The sequence below is a fragment of the Uranotaenia lowii genome, chromosome 3 (assembly GCF_029784155.1).
Source record: "Uranotaenia lowii strain MFRU-FL chromosome 3, ASM2978415v1, whole genome shotgun sequence".
Classification (NCBI taxonomy): domain Eukaryota; kingdom Metazoa; phylum Arthropoda; class Insecta; order Diptera; family Culicidae; genus Uranotaenia; species Uranotaenia lowii.
Genome location: NC_073693.1, coordinates 120,333,126 through 120,357,067, shown reverse-complemented (window position 1 = coordinate 120,357,067; position 23,942 = coordinate 120,333,126). Strand labels below are relative to the sequence as shown.

Genomic DNA, 23,942 nt, shown 5'->3' with positions numbered 1-23,942 from the left:
CAAATCAAGTATCCCCAGGGATCAAGTATCCTCATTCTCCCCTACAGTGTTTCGTTAATGAATTTCCATCCCAATTTCTGTCTTAGACTTGAAATTTGTATTGGAACATTTTCAACTGATTTAACCAAAATTTATCATCAATATACTGAATCAGCATATCATTTTACAAATGATCATTCTCAAATAATCATAGAAACGATCTGATAGTTGAGTTGCTAGTATCGATTTTCTGAATATAAATATGTATGTCTATAATCTTAATCTTATTTTTTTTTTCAAGATTCAATTCATTGGGATTTTCAAGTCTTGTGATGTCTCTTCAGTTACTCAAGTTCAGTTTCATAATTTTTCTGAATTTTGAAAATTTAGGATCTTTGTTTAAGGTACTAAACTCATTTTAAATCCTTTTCTGATTTTTTTCATTATGCGTTTTAAACATTTAATTCTTATTCTCAATTTATTTGGCTTTGAGGGCATCGAATGAAACTTTCGTCACATTTGGAATAACAATTTGAAAAAAAAATCTTACGAGAATTACATTCAAAAACATCTCATGAAAAGATTTTTTTTTGTGTTTCAAAGACATAGAATTGAAATTCACATTTGGTGCAATTTCTGCTTTTGCTCTGATTGTGACTTTGCATGATTTAGATTTGAGACACTGAATTTTGGTTCTGAACATAACGGGATTTATAGTTTTGAATTCACATACTCTTATATTTGTGTCTCTATAGAATGTGGATTGAATTATTTTGTTTATTTTTTTAAATTTTGTTTTCTTTGTTTCAAATCTTCATGATACTTCCTAATTGTCACTAGGTTAATACTTCTCGAAAAAGCACAAACCAAACGATCAATGATGATATGAAAATCATTTAAAATATCTATCTGGTGATTTTTTTTAAATAAGAAAATTTTAGTTGGTGATAAGGGTTAAAAAAAAAGAGAATTAAATTTTGCATTTTACAGCTTAAATCAGCGTTTTCATTTTTAAGAAATTTCTAAATTCTTCCTTGATGTTTGCACGTGATTAATTTACAAATTTATTTGAAGATACAAGAAACTATTTTCTACTCATACAACATGGCTATTTGGAGATAGTTTACTGAACTCATCTCCAGTTTTTTTACACGTTTAAAAGGTTTTGTATTATCTGGGATAGCATTTGAAAAAAAAGGAATTATAAGGGCCCCCCCCCAGAAAAATTGCCTCGGGCCCTGACCCTGAGTCTCAGGTCTCAGGTCGCAGGTCTTAAGTGTCAGAACTTCACAGCTGCAGAATTTGAATGGTCTTTTTTTTACAGGGTTTTCGGGAATTAGCACGGTTTTTTTTACACGGTTTCCGGGAATCAACACGGTTTTTTTGCACGTTTTTTTATACGGTACGTATATCAGTGTAAAAAAAACCTTTCTGTTTTTTGTTATGTGTAAATATTCATCTGTGGTAAATATTTCTGGCATTCTTTTTTTACGTGCAAATAAAACTGGTATTGTTGTGCTCTCAAAGCTAATTTTGAAGCGATGCGGTGGCCAATCAAGGTATCACTAAGGTTTCAATAAAACCTACAGTTTAGTTAACTTTGGGATACTTATATGAAAATTGAGTCCCAAATTTTGGCATTCAGGCATAATGACATTAAGTTGAGGTATCATTTTGCCATAAAAGTTTTCTGCGGGTACAATTTGAGCCTTGAATCGTGTGTTAAGTCCCAACTCCCAACGACCAAATACGGTGCGTACAATTGGCACTGCTACGTGGGTGCTGTTCGTCAGTAAAATTTCTTTAGTCATGTTTGCAGCTGGTAGTGTGTGTGACATAAAGCTGAATGTTTCATTAGCCATAAGCAATTTTGGGAAAAACAACCTCAAAGAGCAAGGAATATTTAAATAAGGTAGTGTCGAGAGTAGAGATGTACCGAATAGTGGTATTCGGCGAACGGCCGAATACCGAATATTGACCTTTTCAACTATTCGGCCAAACGAATATTCGGCCGAATATTCGGCCGAATATTCGGTTGAATATTCTGTTGAGTTTTCAATTGAAATACTTTTATTTCTACTGCTATTTCTAATATAAATCCTCTATTTCTGACATTCACATGTCCCTCATGTTTTTAAGTCGATTATATCTAACCAGATGTATCAGATCTTTTTAGGTAGAGGTCTCTTTGATTTTCAAAATGTCACCATAAGCTGAAAGGACGTCAGATGACTTGTCGCTTCTAGGGCGTTTATCGCAAAAGAGAATAGATTCCAGTTAAATCTGGGACAAAACATGTCAAAACAGGTGTTGAGCTCTTTGAAATTGCTTTTTTATATCGAATTGGATGAATGTCTAATTTTTGCTAGATGTCATCAAAATAGTTGCCAAAAAGAACGATGATCTTTAACCTTAAGCATGCAATACTTTCTACGACACGTATCTACACGGCCGGGTCAGTACGATTTTTGAAAAATTCGTAAAAAAGGGAAAATCTGTACAGAAACTAGGTATCACTCTCAAACATACAATAGTAAAAATAATTAAAATACTTGAAATTTAAAGTTGTCATCGAATTACAACAGCAGTGTTCAAACTGTATCCAACGAATAAATTTACTCTGAAAAATCGTTTTGTAACAGAAAATTTAAAAATTTTCAAAGGAATATCTTTTTTATATTTTTTTTTCATTTGATTAAGCAAGTTCGGTTTAAGTCCGGAAAGTTTTAAAAAATATGTTATCTTCTCAATCAACTTAAGCTTTTCTCGAATTCTTTATTTGGATTATGGGCAAGCCTGTATAAATATAAAAAGTATAAAGCTATCTACAGTTAAAAATATACGGATACAACTAAAATGTTAAACTGAAACCATAAGTTTTTGATGGGTTTTTCAACATGACTTTTGGATATTTAATGAATTATCGAATATCAGTTGAAAAATTTGAGAAGTTTGTTTTTGTAAAAATTTCAAAAAATTAATATTCGGCCTATTCGGCCTATTCGGCCGAATATCTAGCTCAACTATTCGGTGAGCCGAATATTCGGCTTAACGGTTTTTTGGCGGTATTCGGCGCCGAATATTCGGCCGACCGAATATTCGGTACATCTCTAGTCGAGAGCCATTTTGGATTTTTTTTGTGACGTCACAAAAACGAATGTATCGAAAATTTATATTCGAATGGCAGATATTTCGAAGAATAAAAATATTTTAGAACGCAAATTTATTTAAATTTCATTTTGATTGTGTTGTAACGCTTGTGTTGTGAAATTTTTTTGTCCTTTGAAGATTGTATTATGTATTTTTCTTATTTTATTAATGAATGCAATGTCATCTTGAAGCTAAAACGTGCAACAATGAAGAAAAATTCAGCATTAAAAACGTTTAGCTGGTAGTTATTGAGTGTTCAACTGATTGCAGGCGCGGATCTAGAGATTGCTCCTAAGGGGGGGGGGGGGGGGAGGGGGTGATTTAGTAAATTTTCAAAAAATATAACCAAAATTTTTTGAGTGATTGGGAAAAATAAAAACTGTGACAGGAAAATTGTTGATGATAAAGATGAAGAGAATTCAGCAGCATGTAAATAATGTCAAAATAAACTTAAAAAAATAATTTGTTCAAAGAATTCTGTACATCTGTTTGTGGCTGGCTTAGTCTTAGGCAAAACGCAGACACATTTTTTTTCTCTGGTATGGAGTTGAATCTACGTTTATTTGTCTAGCTGGGGATATGGAATGACCATTTGTTGGTATGATTTGAACTTACTCAAATGAGAATCTCTGGTTTTATGATTAAAACTACGTCTTATTAATTTTGAAACTATTACAATACAATATTCGGGCAAAAAGATATTTACACAAGTTTCAATTATATTTTACCGAAATATTTTCTCTTTTGATTTCCAATTTTTAAACTGCTTCATTGCTTATCGAAACCCGTCAATGTATTTATTCAATAAATTGACAAATTTTTTACTTGAAGTTAAATTAAAATATCAATTTAAAGACCTGAATCAAAAAACAATCTATAACAAATAAACATTTAAAACACAAATAAGCACGTATCTAGAGAAATAAAATATAGATTGCTAATCATTATATTTAATTTTTTATTTGCTGAATATATTCGTCTTTTTTTTACATTTTGGAATACTTATACCGTTTTTTTCTGTGAGTTTTGAAAAACAAGTCAGTAGCTTAGTAATAAGATTTAACAATTGAAAAATTTTATTAGTTCCACCAATGAGGTTGACTACAAAGAGCGGACAGACTTTACAAAAATAACCTTGCTCAGTTTTGGAAAAAAAACTAGCCAACTTTTGAATGTTTCCAAATGCTTTGCACTTGCTTATTGTTTTCTTTTCCAGCACTTCGACTTTTCAAATGCTCGGAGTATGGAAACCAAAATTGTGGTGGGGGTACCCGGGGTCTAGTTAAAATGTTAGCTTTGTGATATCATCAATAGTTAAATAAGGTTTAGAATGGGCCTTTAAAACAGCACCTATATCCATTTCATAGATCAATGGGTCAGCAGCAGATACGAACGTCTGATCATTATGGAGGTCAGATTTGCTAGTAGACCTAGAAAACATTTCGATGTTTTTATGGTTCAGCTCCAGATGTATGCACTTACCCCTTATTATCATCTTCGGTGGCATGCATGTTCCTGAAAGCAGAGACTAACGGTAGCAAATCCGGATGTCTGCAAAGTTAGATCGATCAGGTTTTCAGTTGCTACACCTGGAAATAATATCAACTATAGAGTTGTTTTTGACAGTTCTTACACACATTTGCCTACGTATATATGGATAAGAAAAGGGCATATAACCTTCAAAATTTTAGTTTACAAATGTTGATGTCAGTTCAAGGACATGATCGCTTTTGACGTTATTTTCTCACAGTTAAAAAGTGTTACTAAAAATGTCAGAATTATGTCACGAATATTTCTAGCCGTACATAGAACCATTATTGAAAATTTTCATCTGTGGACCCAATTATCAAATTTTTTTTAAAAAACCATCACGGTGCATAAATAAGAAATCACTTTAGGATCAACTTGAAAATAAATTTCAGGCTTCTTCAAGAAATCATTCAGGATATCGGTTAATAAAGAAAACCAATCTGCTGTCATGCTTTAGGAAATTCCTTAGAAAATGAGGTGCTAGCTTTATCCTTTTCGCACGCCCGAAGCCAACACGAAGTTATAAACGCGTATATTTTTTATACTCAATTCAAGCATATTTTTAAGCAGCCTTTGAATTCTTATGCACGCGTAAAAATGATAATGTCAATGTGAAGATATTTTGACACATAAAAAAGTTATATTTCATCTAAATTGAATCTGTGACCATTTACTGATGATATTTTTCCTCCTAGGGGGGGTGATCACCTCCCCCGTAGATCCGCGCATGACTGATTGTCATGATTTTTATCCAAATTTTTATTCAATTCTTATGTAGAACAATTAACATCAATTAATGATTGTTAATTCAGCCAGCGGCTTCGGCGTAGTGGTTAGAGTTCAAGTCATCTACGCCAAAGTTCATGAGATCGAATCCCGGTCATGGCATACATAGTACACTTTCTGTGGTCTGGTGGTTTTAGCATTTGTGAGATGCTAGCCATCATTACTTCGAAAGATGTGCGCTTAGAAAGAGACGAACCAGCCCAAGGCTGAAAGTCTCTATAATAAGAAAAAAAAAATTGTTAATTCGATTTACTAAAATGCCAATTAATGATTGTGGTTTTGTATAAAAATTTGTGTTTTGATAACTTTACTGTATGAAGGATCTCAAACTGCACTGACTTGAACATTTTCATGGAAGACTTTGAACTAATTTTAAAGTTTTGAAAGTTTGAGCAGGGAAAATCTACCATTTCTTGGAACTTCGGCCTAGCAATCCGGGCAAAATTTTCAATGATATCCGGGTATCCGGAATTTTTCAAATTTTGTATTAAATATCCGGGCAAACCCGGATTAAACCGGGCAATCTGGCATCCTTACTTTAGCCGTATAATGCAACAATCAAAACAGTCGATCATGCAAATGAAAAAAAAAACGACTCGACCAGGAATCGAACTCGAATCCTCTGAGTTTCCTCTCCGACACAAGCTGTAATTCTTTAATTGAGTTGACTTCTCGAGCCTAATTCGCTGCTAAATTATACTGCAGGAATTGCTCTGTTCGACTCGAGTCAATAAGTTAAATTAAAAACGCATTTGAAAACTATTTATAGTGAAAAAGCTGACTTTCAATGTAGGTGAAATTTGAGGAACAATGTGTAGGGAAAACAAGAGCATAATGGCCACCTTAATGAGGAAGCTTATTTAACCATAGAAAACAGCTACAAAATGTGAGTTACATCATTGTTCCAAGGTCAGATACTAAAAAAGTCTATTTCCTAACTGGCTAAAACTTGAAAAAGTGAAAAAAAAAACGTTGAAAAATGCGTTTAAATTTTTTTTTTGCCAAATCGGCATAATGAGAACCCTCCCCTGGGGCATTATAAGCACCATAACTCGGGGCACGATGAGCGTTTTCTGCCGTTGAATCTAGTAGCGAAGTAAACTCGATGAAGTCATCTGAATTATAGAGCTCCAGCTTGATTTGCTTCATCTGATGATTTGGCCCAAGAACTTCCGTGGCCGTGGGCGCCAAGAACTTCCAAATCCGTCCAGATGACATTGTTTTTCGTCAATTTCATCGGTTTATTTGAAAGAGATCATTTGAAATTTTACACAAGTTTCTATACATTTTTTGTTCGAGCACTTACATCTGTTCATCTGTGAAATAACTTTCTTTATAAATGCTTTCATTTTCATCTCTTCCATAAATTAATGGAAGATAAAGTTTTTCGTTCAGCAGTTTCCTGATTAGTCCAATCCACTTTTTCATTTTTTCCGACACGAATGCTCCAGGAAGGCTTCAAAGTGGTGCATAAATCCAGAGAGAGAGACAGTTCGAAAAAAGTTCTGGTTGCCCTTTTTTTTCCTAAGTTTCAAGTGAACATTAAGATTTAAGATCTTCAACCATTCAAATTCAAAATCAAAATTATTCAAAACATTTCTAAGCACCATATTGAATATCAGCTGTTGAACCGGATAATCTTTTTTATCTGTGGTGAAATCAAACCATAGGGGAGAATGAGGATACTTGATCACCGAGGATAAAGTTTATTCTATCGCTATATCTCGAAACCGGAATGACTTACAAACCTAATGTTCCAGAAAAATGTGCTAAATAGAACAAACAACAATGCTGTTATATATAAAAAAATCAAAAAATTGATTTTTGAGTTATTGAACTTTGCTTGAAAATTTTTATAAAATGTGACTTGAAGATCTTTCTAGACCACTTGGAAAATTATATAAAAATTATTTTTTTCAATATGGCAATCATTCAAGTAAAATACGAACTGCGCAATGCCATATTTTTAAAGCCATAGTCAACTCTTAATGTTCGTTAAGTTTTCCCAAATGTATGATATGGGTTCAATTGATCCTTAGAGACCAAAAAGATATATTTTTCTTTTTAATGGATCGTGATCATTTGTAGAGGCGTGGCCATACGTATTGTTACTCGATATTAGAAAATGAGCCCATGCGACATGTTACATGAGAATGAGGAACGAGTAGTTATGACCGAGCGTGTGCACGGGAAGGTTTGTTGACACCGGCGCGGAAGATGATAGTGGAAAATGTTACGGGAATTCAGAGACGGTCTAAACTTGAATTCGATCCGATAAACCAGGTCTCTACACCATTGCTCAGCACAAAATTACTAATACTTGTCCAATAACTAACATTTATCCAGTATGTTACCTGATAAAAAGGACTCAAAAAAATGTTTTATTTAAAATTTAGAAAATTGCCCCTTTAAGTAGGCAATGACTATTGGGTAGAAAACTAACTTTTAGGATTCTTTTTGTCTGGCAGTTACAAGCTGTGAAATGTAAACTTATGGCCAAAAATAGTTAACGGACCATTTATCTTTGAATATTACATGATTTTTGCCAAGGGTCAGGGCTCCTTGAATAAAGGACCAAGTCTCCTTTAGTAAATGATCAAGTCTTCTTTAACTTAAATAATATCACGATTTTTTTCGTCTCACGAAAATGCTTCTAGTTCATTTATGAGCTCATGTATCATTCTAACTTTTGAGTCATACAAACTAGAAACAGAACGCTTTCAGAAAATGCAAAAGACGGCAAGTTGCTAAATTTTTCCAAAAAGATATGATCAAAACAAGAAAAGAGGATCCCCATTTTCCCCTACACAAAAGATTTAACGTTCCTCATTTAGCGAAACTTAAAATTAAAGTAAATTTCTTATCTGCTACTTCCCTAAAAAGTTAACGAGAAAAAATGCACTAAATTGTTAACCTTTATTATAGTTCTAGTTGATTTTATCAATTGATAAGCTATTGTTCCAAATATCCATATTAAATTTTATCACGTTTTCAAAAAAAAAAAAAAAAAAAAATTTCCCTCATATTCTACTTGTGAGCAAACCGTACCACCAAACTGCGTTTCCATATGGTCAAGAATAGTCTACATCCCCACGACGAGGAAAACAGTGAATTCTCTAGACCGCAGTAGCATGAATGAAAATGTGCCAGAAGTTTCCCTCGTCGAATACAATGAATACTGCCGGTAGGACTATAATATGACGTTATGCTAAAAGTGACGAGGTACGAGAGGGATCCACGATCGAATGATCGCGGTCTGTCTGACATAATACTTTTCGGCGCGAACTATTTTTAAGCACATCCATCGGGCGGCTCGTCGTTTAGTCTACGCTATCAAGTCGAACAGATCGGATCAGAAAAACCCTAAGCTCGTGAGGAAATTTGAACCAGATTTTCTTTCATTCCAAGGCTTTGAAAGTTGAAATATTTTAGTGTTTTAAAAGTGCTAAAGTGAGATTTTTAAGTTCAATTGCAAAAGGTATTGTTACATGGTCAAAATTATAAATTTTTCTTTGGCAATCGTCAATAATAAGCGAGCCGTTCGTTAATTTTCTGGCAAATTCGGCCGGTGCACGTGATCTAAAAATAATTGGTGCGGCAACGATTGCCAAAAAATAATCCCCGCGGCGCTTTCGCTTTGACAATGTGTTTTAAAATGAGCGCAATGAATAACGGAAAGCGATCTTAACGACGAGTTGACCTTTTCGGGAAATTTCAGATTTTCACACGTGGTGGCATCCTGAACGATGGCAAAGGTTCCAGCAGTCGGTATCGATCTGGGCACGACATACTCGTGCGTGGGCGTTTTTCAGCACGGCAAGGTGGACATCATCGCCAATGACCAGGGCAACCGGACCACCCCGTCCTATGTGGCATTTACCGATTCGGAGCGGCTGATTGGCGATGCCGCCAAAAATCAGGTGGCCATGAACCCCAACAACACTATCTTCGGTGAGTATTTATCGGCGTAGGCAGCGGAAGTTTAAGCGCGCACCTTGACATTATGCGTGGTTGTCGAAAGAGGGATTTAAATTTAGAATAATGAAAGGTGTGAAATTTTCTCATGTCATGTGCACCTCCTTTTACCAATGAGTTGTACCATACATTACTTATTTTGACTCGCCACGTGATCAAAAAACCGGGAGACGAAGACGAATTTTTGCATTCGCTCGGAAATACCCTACGTACAAGTGGGACGACATGAGTGAGATTTTTTTTTGGAAAAAAAAACTTTTTGAATTTACTCTTGAATATTTCGCTTTTCAACTCTTGAGTTTAAAATGGAATCTCTATGTAAGAGTTTTACTTTGATTTTTTTTAAATTTTTTGTTTTAACATTGATTACTAAGATTTCAGAATTACTACATAATAGCACTGACCATACTGACTAGACACTCGATTTCGTTTTCTGGATATTTTTTCCAACAGTACGCAATATCGATTTCAGAGGGCGCATCGATCGATTTAAAGAAATGCTATTCCAGTTAGGAAATGCCACCCAACTTGAAAAAAAACAGGCAATTTCTACAATAAAATCGGGCTAAACAGGTACATTTTTCCTACAGTGCATTTTTTGTCACATTTTTCAGGCTCGCCACCTGCCGTCGGTATTGCGAACCTACAATATCTGACAAAATAAATTAGACAGAAAATGGTTGAATTTCTGTTCTAAGTGTCATGTCAGTGTGATCAGTGATAATAGTTAATGTTAGAAATTTTAATCAGAACTTTTAAATTAAAAAAAAAATGGTTATATGTTTCAAAAGTTTAACAGCTTTCGGTTTTTCTTTTTATGTTTATCCAGAAAATATTTTTTAATGATTTTTTTCATATCCATATTTCAAGGTGTCTTGATAAATTTGGAACTTTTAGTAAATTTTCAACCCAGTTCAACCCAGTAGAAAGATTTCGATTAATTCATATGAAATTCGTATTCCCAGAGTTTTATTATCCTGATGATGTTTACCAATTTCAGTTGAAAAATTTTACGAAAAAATAGTGATATTAGCATTTGATGGAACAACAAAGGCTACTTTGTTTTCATTTTCAATGTTGATTCTTGCTTGCTCAAAGATATTAAATTGGAAATGTTGTGTAAAAAATTACTATTGATTTGTATGTAAAATTAAATTTTAAAGGAAATTATGTTTGCCATAATTTATGTTTGTTACTAAATTTATTGGCCTCATCGGTTAAAAGTGATGTCCTTGTTTTTAGTAAAAACGTCTTAAGAATTATAAATTTTTATAGACGGATAGAAAATTTGAAGGAAATGAAAGATGGTGAAAATGAGAAGGTAGAATTTTATTTAGATGCATTTTATCTTATACCAAATTTTTGTTCAGCACGGACCAACTAGGTGCTATGAAGTGATAGGTACAGAAAGAATTGCAACTACCATCATAGCCACACACTAATAGGCCAAGCGTGATTCACCCCACAAGCTTGGAAGTTGGCCCGTGCTGAACAGAAATGTGATATGTGATGAAATGCTTCTAAGTAAATTCTACCAGCACATTTCCACCATCTTTTACATTCTCTAACTTTCTATCAGTCTATAATAATGTCATAATTTTAAGATGTTCGTTCTGAAAAGGACATAACTTTTCAGCGATAAAGCCGATAAATTAAACACAAACGTATATTAGAATAGAATTGCATACTCTCTGGAGCCACTGCACAGTGGTGCAGAACATCAATCTAGCTCTACGAAATTAATAGCGCCCAGGGATGAAGAGATAGACATTTGATGTCTTCAGCAACATAGTTCAGTTTTACATGGAGCATATTCTAGTATCAAAATTTTTGCCAAGGGGTCCACCGATAGCGAGATTAAAATGCTAACTTGTTGTTTATCTGATCAAAATACATAAGTTTGTTGAATATGTCAAGGTTCTATCACATCACTTTCAGGAGTTACAGTCAAAGTAAAAAAAAATTCTTGAAAAAACAGTTTTTTGAACCTGACACGTTGTAGAATGGATGAAAAGGTTAGCTGTCTTTGAAACAAAGTTGTAACAAGCCACGATCAACAATTGTCTCATACATTATGATGAGTTTAAAAGTTGCTGAAGCCCTATAGAAAGCATTTAGTCTATTTTATTGGCAATTTTGGAAGGCTCGTCCATCAAAAAGTGCACATTTTCGCAACACCCCCTTTTTTGTGATTATTTTTGATGATAAGCGGAACCATTTCCATTTGAAATTAGCGGGGAAATCGGTAATCAGTTAAATTTGGTAGAGCACAAAATTAGTAATATGATATCATATAAATGAATAATAGAACCGGTTTTCCCAGTACAATATAACTGCTTCAACCGGTTCCAAGTACCTGTATCCAAGTAACCAATCTAACAAACAATTCGTTTTCATCTTTTCGTTGAGTCATAAGTTTCCTCTCGTAGACGTAACAGTGCCTCGCACTCAATTGAAACATTTTAAAATCTTTGGAAGCTAGTTTTGATATTGTATAGTTTATGTTACGATTTTTCTACTAAAAATGTTATTTTTTAATAAGAAAAAAAGCATTTTCAATCATTCAAATCTCTACTATTTCCACCAATTTCCCCGCTGATTTCAAATGGAAACGGTTCCGCTTATCATCAAAAATAATCACAAGAAAGGGGGTGTTGCGAAAATGTGCACTTTTTGATGGACGAGCCTTCCAAAATTGCCAATAAAATACATTAAATGCTTTCTATAGGGCTTCAGCAACTTTTAAACTCATCACAATGTATGAGACAATTGTTGATCGTGGCTTGTTACAACCTTGCTTCAAAGACAGCGAACCATTTTATCCATTCTGCAACGTGTCAGGTTCAAAAAACTGTTTTTTCAAGAGAATTTTTTTACTTTGACTGTTACTCCTGAGAGTGATGTGATAAAACTTTGACATATTTGTCGTGATTTTACGAATCTCAATTCAGAGATTCACCTAAACACGTCTGTCGCTCGCAAGAATAGATCAATGACTGACTTTGTTTTGTTTGTTTGTCAAGTGCTGCCAAAATAGCAAATGTTCTCATAGAAATTTATTTTATTTTATTCATCTACAGTGTTGCCGAACACAACTATTATTTTATTTTATTCCTAATTAAATTTGATTTATTTTCTGTATATTCTTCATCTCATTCCTACATTCCTTCTCACCTCTATTCTAAATCAAAACTTTTCACACATCAACATTTGTTTTTTTTTCCTTTAGTGCAAAATTTTATTTACCAAATATCCTCAATTTTAATTCCATATTCCACATCTTTATTCTCCATTCTACAAATTTTATTTAATTTCTGCTTATCCTTCATCACATTTCTACATTTCTTCTCAACTCTATTCTCAATAGAATCTTTAATTTACCGACTTTTGTATTTTTTTAAATAAAAAATTTAATATCCCAAATATCCCTCATCTCAATTCTACATTCCATTCTCTGCAAAAGCTTATCAAATCTTTTTTTTTGGCATATTCTTCATTTCATCCGAAAATATTCTTTACAAGAGCCTTCCCAATTGTGCTTTCCCTGTCGCTCTGCTTTTATTAACCAGAGCCGGAACAATCCACAAAAAAAACATTCTTGGCAACAGCTTTCTCAAACTGTGCTTTCCTTGTTACTCTGTCTCTGTTTACAAGAGCCGGAATAATTCGATAGTATTCTAAGAAACAGCCTGCCCAACCAGAAGGCTTATTCAAAACAAACAATCAGCAGCAGCAGCCTTAAATATCTGCGCTTTTAACGGCAATTCCGTCTTATTTCCATCGGAAAGCAGCCCTCAATATCTGCGCTTTTCAGGGGCAATTCCGTCTTATTTCCACCGGAAGGCCAAATCAAAACAATCAGCAGCAGCCTTAAATATCTGCGCTTTTCAGTGGCAATTCCGTCTTATTTCCACCGGAAGGCCAGATCAAAACAATCAGCAGCAGCAGCCTTAAATATCTGCGCTTTTCAGGGGCAATTCCGTCTTATTTCCACCGGAAGGCCAGATCAAAACAATCAACGCTGCAGCCTTAAATATCTGTGCTTTTAACGGCAATTCTGTCTTATTTCCATCGGAAAGCAGCCTTAAATATCTGCGCTTTTCAGGGGCAATTCCGTCTAATTTCTACCGGAAGGCCAAATCAAAACAATCAGCAGCAGCAGCCTTAAATATCTGCGCTTTTCAGGGGCAATTCCGTCTTATTTCCACCGGAAGGCCAAATCAAAACAATCAGCAGCAGCAGCCTTAAATATCTGCGCTTTTCAGGGGCAATTCCGTCTTATTTCCACCGGAAGGCCAAATCAAAACAATCAGCAGCAGCAGCCTTAAATATCTGCGCTATTTGTGCTTATTCTACCAACCACGCCATTGTCGTGATTTTACGAATCTCAATTCAGAGATTCACCTAAACACGTCCGTCGCTCGCAAGAATAGATCAATGACTGACTTTGTTTTGTTTGTTTGTCAAGTGCTGCCAAAATAGCAAATGTTCTCATAGAAATTTATTTTATTTTATTCATCTACAGTGTTGCCGAGCACAACTATTATTTTATTTTATTCCTAATTAAATTTGATTTATTTTCTGTATATTCTTCATCTCATCCCTACAATATTCAACAAACTTATGTATTTTGATCAGATAAACAACTTTGTCGAAGACATCAAAGCCTAAATTTGAAAAACAAAAAAGTTAGCATTTTCATCTCGCTATCGGTGGACCCCTTGGCAAAAATTTTGATACTAGAATATGCTCCATGTAAAACTGAACAATGTTGCTGAAAACATCAAGTGTCTAACTCTTCTTCCCTGAGCGCTATTAATCTCGTACAGCTAGATTGATGTTCTGCACCACTGTGCACTGTTATTGACAATTTTGAAAGCAAGGTTTTTTTTTAAACGAAAGATGAATTTAGACTTCGATTGCTATAAGGAAATGGTATCAGAAAATCTTAAAAGACATAAAACTATTTTATTTCTTAAGAATCCAAAATTGAAAAAAATCAAAATTAGTAAATTCAAATCTTATGGAGATACGAATATAAGAGTTCAAAAGTATTATTCAGTGTCTCAAATTAAAATAATATCTTCAAATCAATAGTTGAGAAACAAATTATAAATGAAATTCAGGTACCTTAAAACCTGAGAAACAAAGTTACAATCAGAGTCAAAGAAGCAATTACTAAATTTTTAATGTAAATAATAAATTTTATTTTACTTTCATATTCATAAACACAAAAAAAAAAATCATTTTATGTAGGGTGTTGAAATTTTAAAAATGAAATTACATATATAAATTTGGAAGTTTCAACAAAGATCTCGAGTTCCTAAAATTTCGAAACCCATAAAACTTAAAAAAAAACAACACAGACTTGAAATAGTCCCCTTCAGTATTGAAATCAATTTTAAAATTACCAATTGGAAAATGATATGCTGAATACAAACTTTGGTAAGAAAGAAATTAAAATAAAAGTATATCAGAATAAAAAAAATCATTTTGAATTTTTAATCTAATGGAAATTCAATAAAGGATCGCAGTATGGCTGATTGGACCAGTGCAACTAAAGAATTTTTTTTAAATTAATTTTCGTAAATTTCAATGACGATCAAAAAGCTTACAATAATTTTGCATTATTCATATTCATTCTTATTCTTATAAAGTGAGCGTTCTAGATTGTCCGGTTTTATAAATTTAATTCCTATTGATTTTCAATGTTTCTCTTTACGCTCTCCATATTGAAAAAAAAAAACCTTAACTCTTTTTAGACTGTTGAGAAAATATTTCATATTCAAAACATTATGCTTCATTCGTCTGGAACTCCTAAAATATATTCTTTATTCAATTAATAAGAGATCATGCTGTAGGTGTTATTTATTGTGAGTACATATTAAAAAATTTCCAGATGCCTGAAAAAATCCGGGCATACCGGGGTTTCAAAGTAAAATGAACAAGTAAAGCAAACTACGGTCTGGCTGGTTGTCATAATATTGTAAAAACAAGTCCTTTTTTTCCTGGATTTATACTTACACAGGAAAAAATACGGAAAAATACGGCAAAAGATTTTAACGTTGCTGACGTGTTTAATAAAAAGAATAAAATAATGAAATTAGAAGTATTATTCCCCACTTCATTCTTAATTTTTTTTAGAATAATACCTGGAGATTTTTCCGGATTTTGTTTTAAAAAAATCCAAATTATCTGCGCAGATTTTACCAAGTTTTTGAAAAATGTTCCAGATTGGCTCAGCCTCCATAAATGCGGGAAAAATAGATATTATTATTATTAAAAATAGATAGATATTATTTCAAGGTTGCTCCCTTAAAAACGAACACACACATATAGGATCTCAGTGAAACTTCCTGTTTCTTTGTGATTGTGTAGCTAGCATACTAGTGCTAACACTACCAGCCCACAGAAATAGTACTATGTATGCCGTGACCGAGACTCGATCTCATGACCTCTGGCTTAGAAGACTTGAACGCTATTTTCTAGGCCACGGTCGGCAGCCCTTAGCTTTTATATTTCACGTTTTAATTCCGATTTTCTAGTTTCTATTATCTTTCCTAGATTTTTAGTACTTGGTATGATTCAAGTGATGTTAATTTTTTAAAACAAACCACCTCCCCACACCCCCCCTCCCTGAAATTAAGCCTTAATCCGCTTTTGAGTGTCAATATATCACTATTCAAAGTTTGGCGGCCTGTACCTTTATTCGGGAGTATCCAAATAAAAAAAATTTCGCATCATTACTTTTTTATGGACGCACCCTTAAAGGTCAGACAGAAAACTGCCTAGTTTGATTTTTAAACAACGCAAAAAAACTTCAAAGTTCTATTACTGAAGTAAAATCTAGAATTGTCAAACATTTACTGTTCAATGCAATAATGATGTCTTATTTCAGACGAAAGATAGGCTTAAATATATTTCCGAGCTCATGCTAAGGAATTGAAAATTCGTGGCTCCAGAGAGTACATTGAAGTTTTTTTCAATCATTGCCGCTGTAAGCTTGTATGGAAAATTAAAAAAAAAATACACAGGGGAGAGTGGGGTATCGTGGGCCATGGGGAAATGTGGGCCACTTTTAATATCTCAGATGTGTGTTGAGATAAAAATCTCAAACCAACTGTCATCGTCGTCGCTTTGTGTGAGCATATATTTCTATATGTTGTTGACTGAAATACGCATCATATGCTTCTTTTATTTATCAAGCTAAAAAAAGTTTTCTTACATAATTAAAAAAACACCCGCTGATTTCATCGATGGGGAACCTAAAGTGCATAACAAAAATATGCTCATACGCTTATGATCTTAGTTTTGTCATGATCTTTCACGTGGAAAAGGAATTTATGATGAAACATCAAAAAGTCACACAAACGCAACCAATTTGCAAATCATAGCTTGTGGGGAATCGTGGGCCACACATCTTGAATCACCTATATTTTTATGTTTTTATACACTTTCAGAACTTAAATTACGTTTTTCCTATCTGTATAGTTTTCTTATGCCAAATGAAGAGTTATGAAAAAATATTTTGACCATCCTATACAAGAAATTTTGACAAAACGTTCGCGAGCCAGGTTTTGAAATCATGCGATCATACACAGCTCTCTTTTTTATTTCATCATCTGAAATTGCTTTTAAATAACGAAATGAATTAGGAAATCGCAGTTTTGGGTCAACTCATAAACTTTGCATGTTATTTGGCCAATTTGGATTTAGTCGCCCACGATTCCCCACCATTTTTCAAAATCCAAAAAATATTGCTTTTTTTTTTCAAACAGTCAGAGTTTGGGAAAAACAACTTATTAAAAATAAAAAAAAACCTTATGATACCTTGAAAATGTAGAAAACCATACCATTATTTATTTTTCATTTTATCTTCTATAATAAAGAAGTTATGGAACAACGAAAAAAGTGGCCCATGATTCCCCACTCTCCCATACATATATAATATTAAATGCTTACACATTTGCATTGTTAGCAAGCAATGTATTCAGTTGCGGTTAACACCAGGAAATGTTTATGGAATTTACAAGGAGTTAGCTTATTTTTCAAAAAAAAAGCAATCCTGTTAACCCTACTTAGCTCTTGAGTGTCAGTATTGCACTATTTGAATTTTGACGGCTTGTATCTATGAGGCACATCCGAATAAAAAAAAATCCTCTAGGACCTTAATGAATACATGAAATCTTTTATTTTGCACCATTACTTTTTTTTATGGACGCACCCTGAAAGCCCAGTCAAAAAACTCCGTAATCAAATCTTGAGTATCAATTTGACACTTCTTGTTTAAAATCGAGAATCTCTCTTGTTTCTCAACCAATAAGTACAGACAATATTCAGCTACTACATTTTCGCTATTCAAAGTGTAAGGAAAAATCCAATAAAACATGTGATTTCCACGATTTCCTCCGGAGAAATTCCTGGACCCGATCCTTCGCGACCACGCATCGACAAAACCAAAACCGATTGTTTTGGTTTAGTTCTCTTTCGTCAATTCGCATATTGAGAACAATAGCGGTTGACAGTTGATGATGATGACAACAATACAATTGTTGTCATCATGCACGATAAACTCAACCAACACAGAGGTTTTTATGAGTTACCCTGCAGTGTTGGCAGTTTATGCTGGGTGGTTATCCCAAAATATGATAGTATTTAACCCTCCAAAGTTGTTCGGATCAATATGACCCGAAGCGCTCATTTCAAACCTCAAATTGAATGTCATTTTTTTAAAGTAAGATTTTTTTTTACCGGAAGATCTGAGATAGCGGTAAAAACTTTCATTGGACCCCAACATATCTAAACATTTTCGGATAGATGGATTTTTGACGATTTTAAACATCAATGAAACACTTAAATACAGAAAAGCTGTCAGAAGTTATGAGTATTTTAAAAATAAAATTGATTTTTCGTACTTTTTACTTTCTGAACCAGTTTTTGATAACCTGGTAATACATATCGACTTTATGTTGAAATGTTGAGTAATTAGAATAAATTATCTGCACAACGAATATAATATCATCAAAATCGTTTAACGTTTACAGCCAGGAGAACGAAATCAAACGACAACTCAAATTTCCCCGAAACGGATATTTAGCGAACGGATTTAGAAGGTTAAGAAAGGATTCGGAGTTGAGAAAAAAAAACACTTCACATAATGTTGAAGTTAGAAGCTATACGTTGCGCACAAGGTTTTTTTTTTTTTTTAATTTAAGGTCAATTGCCACAAAAACTGTAAAATAGTGGTGTAAAAACCGTACTTTTCAATCAATGATCCATAAAAATAGTTTTGGTCACAGTTGAAAAATTTCGAAATGTCTATTGGAAAGATGAGGCAATTTAACATATTCAAGGGATCTTTAGATTTCCAAATGGTAACTGTTTCCCAAACTTTTTGTCAATTAACAATTTCTCAGATTTTCCAATATTTAAATCAACTTTACTCCGGATTTTGAGTAGGGGAGAATGAGAATTCTTGATTTCTTCGCTATATTTTGCAACCGTAATGTATTACAAATATCAAATGTTCTGGAAAAATGCGCCAAAAAGAATAAAACATCAATGCTGTTATCTCAAGAAATTTGTCTTTGGATTTGGTCAGATTTTTGCCTAGGGTCAGGGAACCCTGAATTAAAGATCAATCCTCCTTAAGTAAAGGATCAAGCATCCTTTAACTTAAAAATATGTTTTTTTTGTCTCACGAAAATGCTTCTAGTTCATCTACGAGTTCATGTATTGTTCTAACTGTTGGAGCATATAAACTTGAAATTACACGCTGTCAGAAAGAAAATGCAAAAGACGGCGAGTTGCTAATTTTTCCCAAAAAGATATGATGAAAATAAAAAAGGGGGTCAAGTATCTCCGTTCTCCCTTACTCCCTGTTTTTATATTCACCAGAAAATTCAAAATGACTCTCTAGGAACTGTAATGTAACAAGTAAAAACATCTGGGACGGATATGTACGTAAACATTATGAGAAGTGAAACTCTAATGAAAAGACATAACGTTGGTCAACATTTCAGAAAATGTGCAAATCATGGAGGTATTTCAAATGCATGCTAGTCAATTTTTCAGCTCTGTTGATGTTTTTTAAAGGTTTCTCCTGGACTTCGAATTTGATGAATTCATGTTTATGAATTTCTAAAGCCAACCCATGTTAAATATATTTCAACAGAGAGTGAATCTTAAGGATAAACAAATCCTCTTTTTAGTTGAAACTTATTTTTAAAATTTCAATGTTCCGTCGTAATTCATTGAAAATTTAAATTCGTTACGCAACTCCAGGAATCTACCGAATCATCTCATATTCAACAGTTATGTTTGTTTGCGCAAAAGTTAACGAAGATTCACATTTGCAGCGGTGTACTAGTGGCTCCAGAGAATAAGTTCAAGTTTTTTCCACTTTTGCAGAGTACATGTGTATTCAGGATCCTGATTTATTGAAAGTAACAAAAAAAAAAAAACAGAAATTTGCTAGTTGGAAATTTCAGTAACGCTGCACTACATAAGATTATATGCAAGTTTGTTATATGAAGCTTTTGCCCAATTTGTTAAAATGACCTGCAATTCGGATGTTTGTCAAATCAGTAACTGTCAGTAAAATTGACAGAAGTCTTTAAAAAGCTATCAGGTTTTTGCTAATTCAGCAACAACTCCTATGTTGGAATCAAACTACATTCCTTATGAAATTCATTTATTATTCTGTTATTTTCATGAAAAGAACTGATTTTTTCATATGTTTATACGTCCGGAACAAATATCAAATTCTTCTTTTGTCACCAACACTCCAACCCCCACTCTCCTTCCTTCGAATTTCCCAAAAATACCAAAGAAGGAAATAAATAAAGTTTTAACCCTTCTTTTCATGATTTTTTATTTTACCTTAAAAATCATTTTTTACAGCTGGAAATGATGAGTAGGGGAGAGTGGGGGGGAAACGTGGGCCACTTTTAATATCTCAGATGTGTGTCGAGATAAAAATCTCGAACCAACTGTCATCGTTGTCGCTTTGCGTGAGCATATATTATGTTTTTGACTTAAATACGTATCATATGCTTTTTTTATTTATCAAGCTAAAAAAAGTTAGAAAAATTTACTTTCATAATGAAAAATACACCCGCTAAATGCATCGATGGGGAACCTAAAATTCAAAACAAAAATATGCTCATACGCTTATGATCTTAGTTTTGTCATGAGCTTTCACGTGGAAAACGAATTTATGATGAAACATCTATAAGTCCCACAAACGCAACCAATTTGCAAATCATAGCTTGTGGGGAATCGTGGGCCACACATCTTGAATCACCTATATTATTATGTTTTTATACACATTCAGAACTTAAAATACGTTTTTCCTATCTGTAAAGTTTTCTTATGCCAAATGAACAGTTATGAAAAATATTTTGTCCATCCTATATGAGAAATTTGGCCAAAACGTTCGCGAGCCAAGTTTTGGAATCTATTCGATCATACACAGCTCTCTTTTTTATTTCATCATCTGAAATTGCTTTAAAATAACAAAATGAATTATGAAATCGCAGTTTTAGGTCAACTCATTTATTTTTCATGTAATTTGGTTAATTTGGATTAAGTGGCCCACGATTCCCCACCATTTTTCAAAATCCAAAAATATGGCTTTTTTTAAAACAGTCGGAATTTGGGGAAAATAACTTATTAAAATTTCAAAAAAAAAATACCTTAGGATACCTTGAAAATGTTGAAAATAAAGATAGTTATGGAAGTTATGGAACAACAAAAAAAAGTGGCCCATGATTCCCCACTCTCGCATACATTAAGAAAAAAAAATTAGAATAAAATACGATTTTTCACTTTCCATACATTAATTGTTACAAATTTGTTACTTTATGAAACGAAGGGTTAAGTTTAAAAACTTCTTCAAAAATTCATACAATTTAAGGAACAAAACTCAAACTGTTAAAGATGCGAATTGTATTATCTTTTGTATTCGAGAATTTTACAAATTTTCGATCTAAATTAATTCGATTTATGTATGTATTCTGTGCACTAAGATTTATGAAAGTTTGTTATATGCAAGCTTTCGTCCAATTTGTTCCAATTTATTGCAATTTGGTTTAAGTCGTAGTGACCAAAGAATTACGAATTTTGTACCAAAAATGGATTTAAAAAAAATCTGCTCTTTTATTTATCGTATGGATCAGTTATTGATGTATCATTGTTCGTTTCTTGAATTTCTTCTCTTTACAGATGCCAAACGTTTGATCGGTCGCAAGTTCGACGACCCAACCGTGCAAGCAGATATGAAGCACTGGCCCTTCGATGTGGTCAGCGATGGTGGTCGTCCGAAGATGAAGGTTGATTATAAGGGCGAAACGAAGACGTTCTTCCCGGAGGAAATCTCCTCAATGGTGCTGACTAAAATGAAGGACACCGCTGAGGCTTATTTGGGCAGCAAGGTGGCTAACGCTGTCATTACCGTTCCAGCTTATTTCAATGATTCTCAACGTCAGGCCACCAAGGATGCCGGTGCCATTGCCGGATTGAATGTGCTGCGAATTATTAATGAACCGACTGCGGCTGCTATTGCCTACGGTCTGGATAAGAAAGCCGCTGGCGAGAGGAATGTTCTGATTTTCGATCTTGGTGGTGGTACTTTTGATGTGTCGGTTTTGACCATCGAAGATGGCATTTTTGAGGTTAAGTCTACTGCTGGTGACACCCATCTGGGAGGTGAAGATTTCGATAACCGCATGGTTAGCCACTTTGTCGAGGAGTTCAAGAGGAAGCACAAGAAGGATTTGTCCAGCAACAAGCGTGCTGTGAGACGTCTGCGCACGGCCTGTGAAAGGGCGAAGCGAACCCTGTCTGCTTCGACTCAAGCCAGCATCGAAATTGATTCCTTATTCGAAGGTATCGACTTCTACACCTCGATCACTAGGGCTCGTTTTGAGGAACTCAACTCGGATCTGTTCCGTGACACGATGGAACCTGTTGCTAAGGCTCTTCGTGATGCCAAGATGGATAAGAGCAACATCAACGACATTGTACTTGTTGGTGGATCTACTCGTATCCCGAAGGTACAGAAGTTGCTGCAGGAATTTTTCAACGGCAAAGAGCTGAACAAATCGATCAATCCAGATGAGGCTGTTGCCTATGGAGCTGCTGTTCAGGCCGCAATTCTTCAGGGAGACAACTCTGAAGCTGTCCAGGATCTGTTGCTTCTGGATGTTACCCCACTGTCTTTGGGTATCGAGACCGCCGGAGGAGTAATGACCGTGCTAATCAAGAGAAACACTACCATCCCTACGAAGCAGACTCAAACCTTCACCACTTATTCAGATAACCAACCTGGAGTGTTGATCCAGGTATTTGAAGGCGAGCGTGCCATGACTAAGGACAACAACCTGTTGGGCAAGTTTGAACTCAGTGGAATTCCACCAGCCCCTCGAGGTGTGCCACAGATTGAGGTTACCTTCGATCTCGACGCCAACGGTATTATGAATGTGTCGGCTATTGAAAAGTCTACCAACAAGGAAAATCGCATCACTATCACCAACGATAAGGGTCGTCTCAGCAAGGATGATATCGATCGTATGGTGAATGAAGCCGAGAAGTTCCGCAATGAAGATGACAAGCAACGTGAGAAGATTGCTGCCAAGAATTCGTTGGAGTCCTATTGCTTCAATATGAAATCAACGATGGAGGATGCCAACGTTAAGGACAAGATTCCGGATGCTGATAAGACTCTTATCATGGACAAATGTAATGCTACCATTCAGTGGCTCGATGGTAATCAAACTGCTGAGAAGGAGGAGTTCGAACACAAGCAGAAGGAATTGGAAGCTGTGTGCAATCCGATCATCCAGAAGTTGTACCAGAGCACCGGTGGGGCTCCACCCGGTGGTATGCCAGGTGGTATGCCTGGAGCCGGAGGACCTCCACCACCATCCGGTGGCGCTGCTGGACCCACCATTGAAGAGGTTGATTAAAGAATGAGTGCAGTTGTTGAATGACATCATTATTTGGTTGATTTATTTTTGAAATCAAGCAAATACCAATAAAAAAACATCTAATTTAGATAGAGTATTATTCATGAATACGCAATCCGAAAAATTATGATCCTTTACAAACGACAACGAATAATATTTACATAACTCCATTTAACTGGTTTTCTTTCTACAAAGTTTGTTACGTTAAAAAAAATGAAATATTTATTCGAATTGTAGATTAAAAGTTGCGTCATTAAGTCAATTAAAAAAAATCAACTGAATTTGGCAATGATGGTCATACATACATACATCCTTTATGTGTGCGGTATTGTAAAAAGCAGAGTTTGGAATCTCTGAGCCTAATTGAGTTCTCTCAGTCAATGATGAATTAAAGATGGTGTAAATTTAAAAAATATCAAAAGTAAAATACTTGAAAATAAAAATTAGAGGATTTTTGTCATCGATTCTAAAACTTCTAAAGGCCTAGAGGATAGCATGATAGCTTTCTTATCTTCTAAGTCAACAGTCATGAGATCGAATCCCGGTCCTGAAATA

The 23,942-nt window shown here is 34.4% G+C and overlaps 1 protein-coding gene across 1 annotated transcript; it reads left to right on the top strand.

Moving 5' to 3' along the window:
* The first annotated feature begins 8,745 nt into the window (after positions 1 to 8,745).
* On the top strand, positions 8,746 to 23,475 carry LOC129750532 (heat shock 70 kDa protein cognate 4-like). The gene is made up of 3 exons (XM_055745486.1): positions 8,746 to 8,923; positions 9,164 to 9,396; positions 21,646 to 23,475. Exons 2-3 carry the CDS (start codon positions 9,192 to 9,194, stop codon positions 23,385 to 23,387), a joined length of 1,947 nt encoding a protein of 648 aa, XP_055601461.1. The 5' UTR covers positions 8,746 to 8,923; positions 9,164 to 9,191; the 3' UTR covers positions 23,388 to 23,475.
* Positions 23,476 to 23,942: the final 467 nt, after the last annotated feature.

Coding starts and splice junctions, on each gene's coding strand:
- LOC129750532 (XM_055745486.1), top strand. CDS start 9,192: ATGGCAAAGGTTCCAGCAGTCGGTATCGATCTGGGCACGACATACTCG. Junction 9,397..21,645: donor CCCCAACAACACTATCTTCG/GTGAGTATTTAT, acceptor TTCTCTTTACAG/ATGCCAAACGTTTGATCGGT.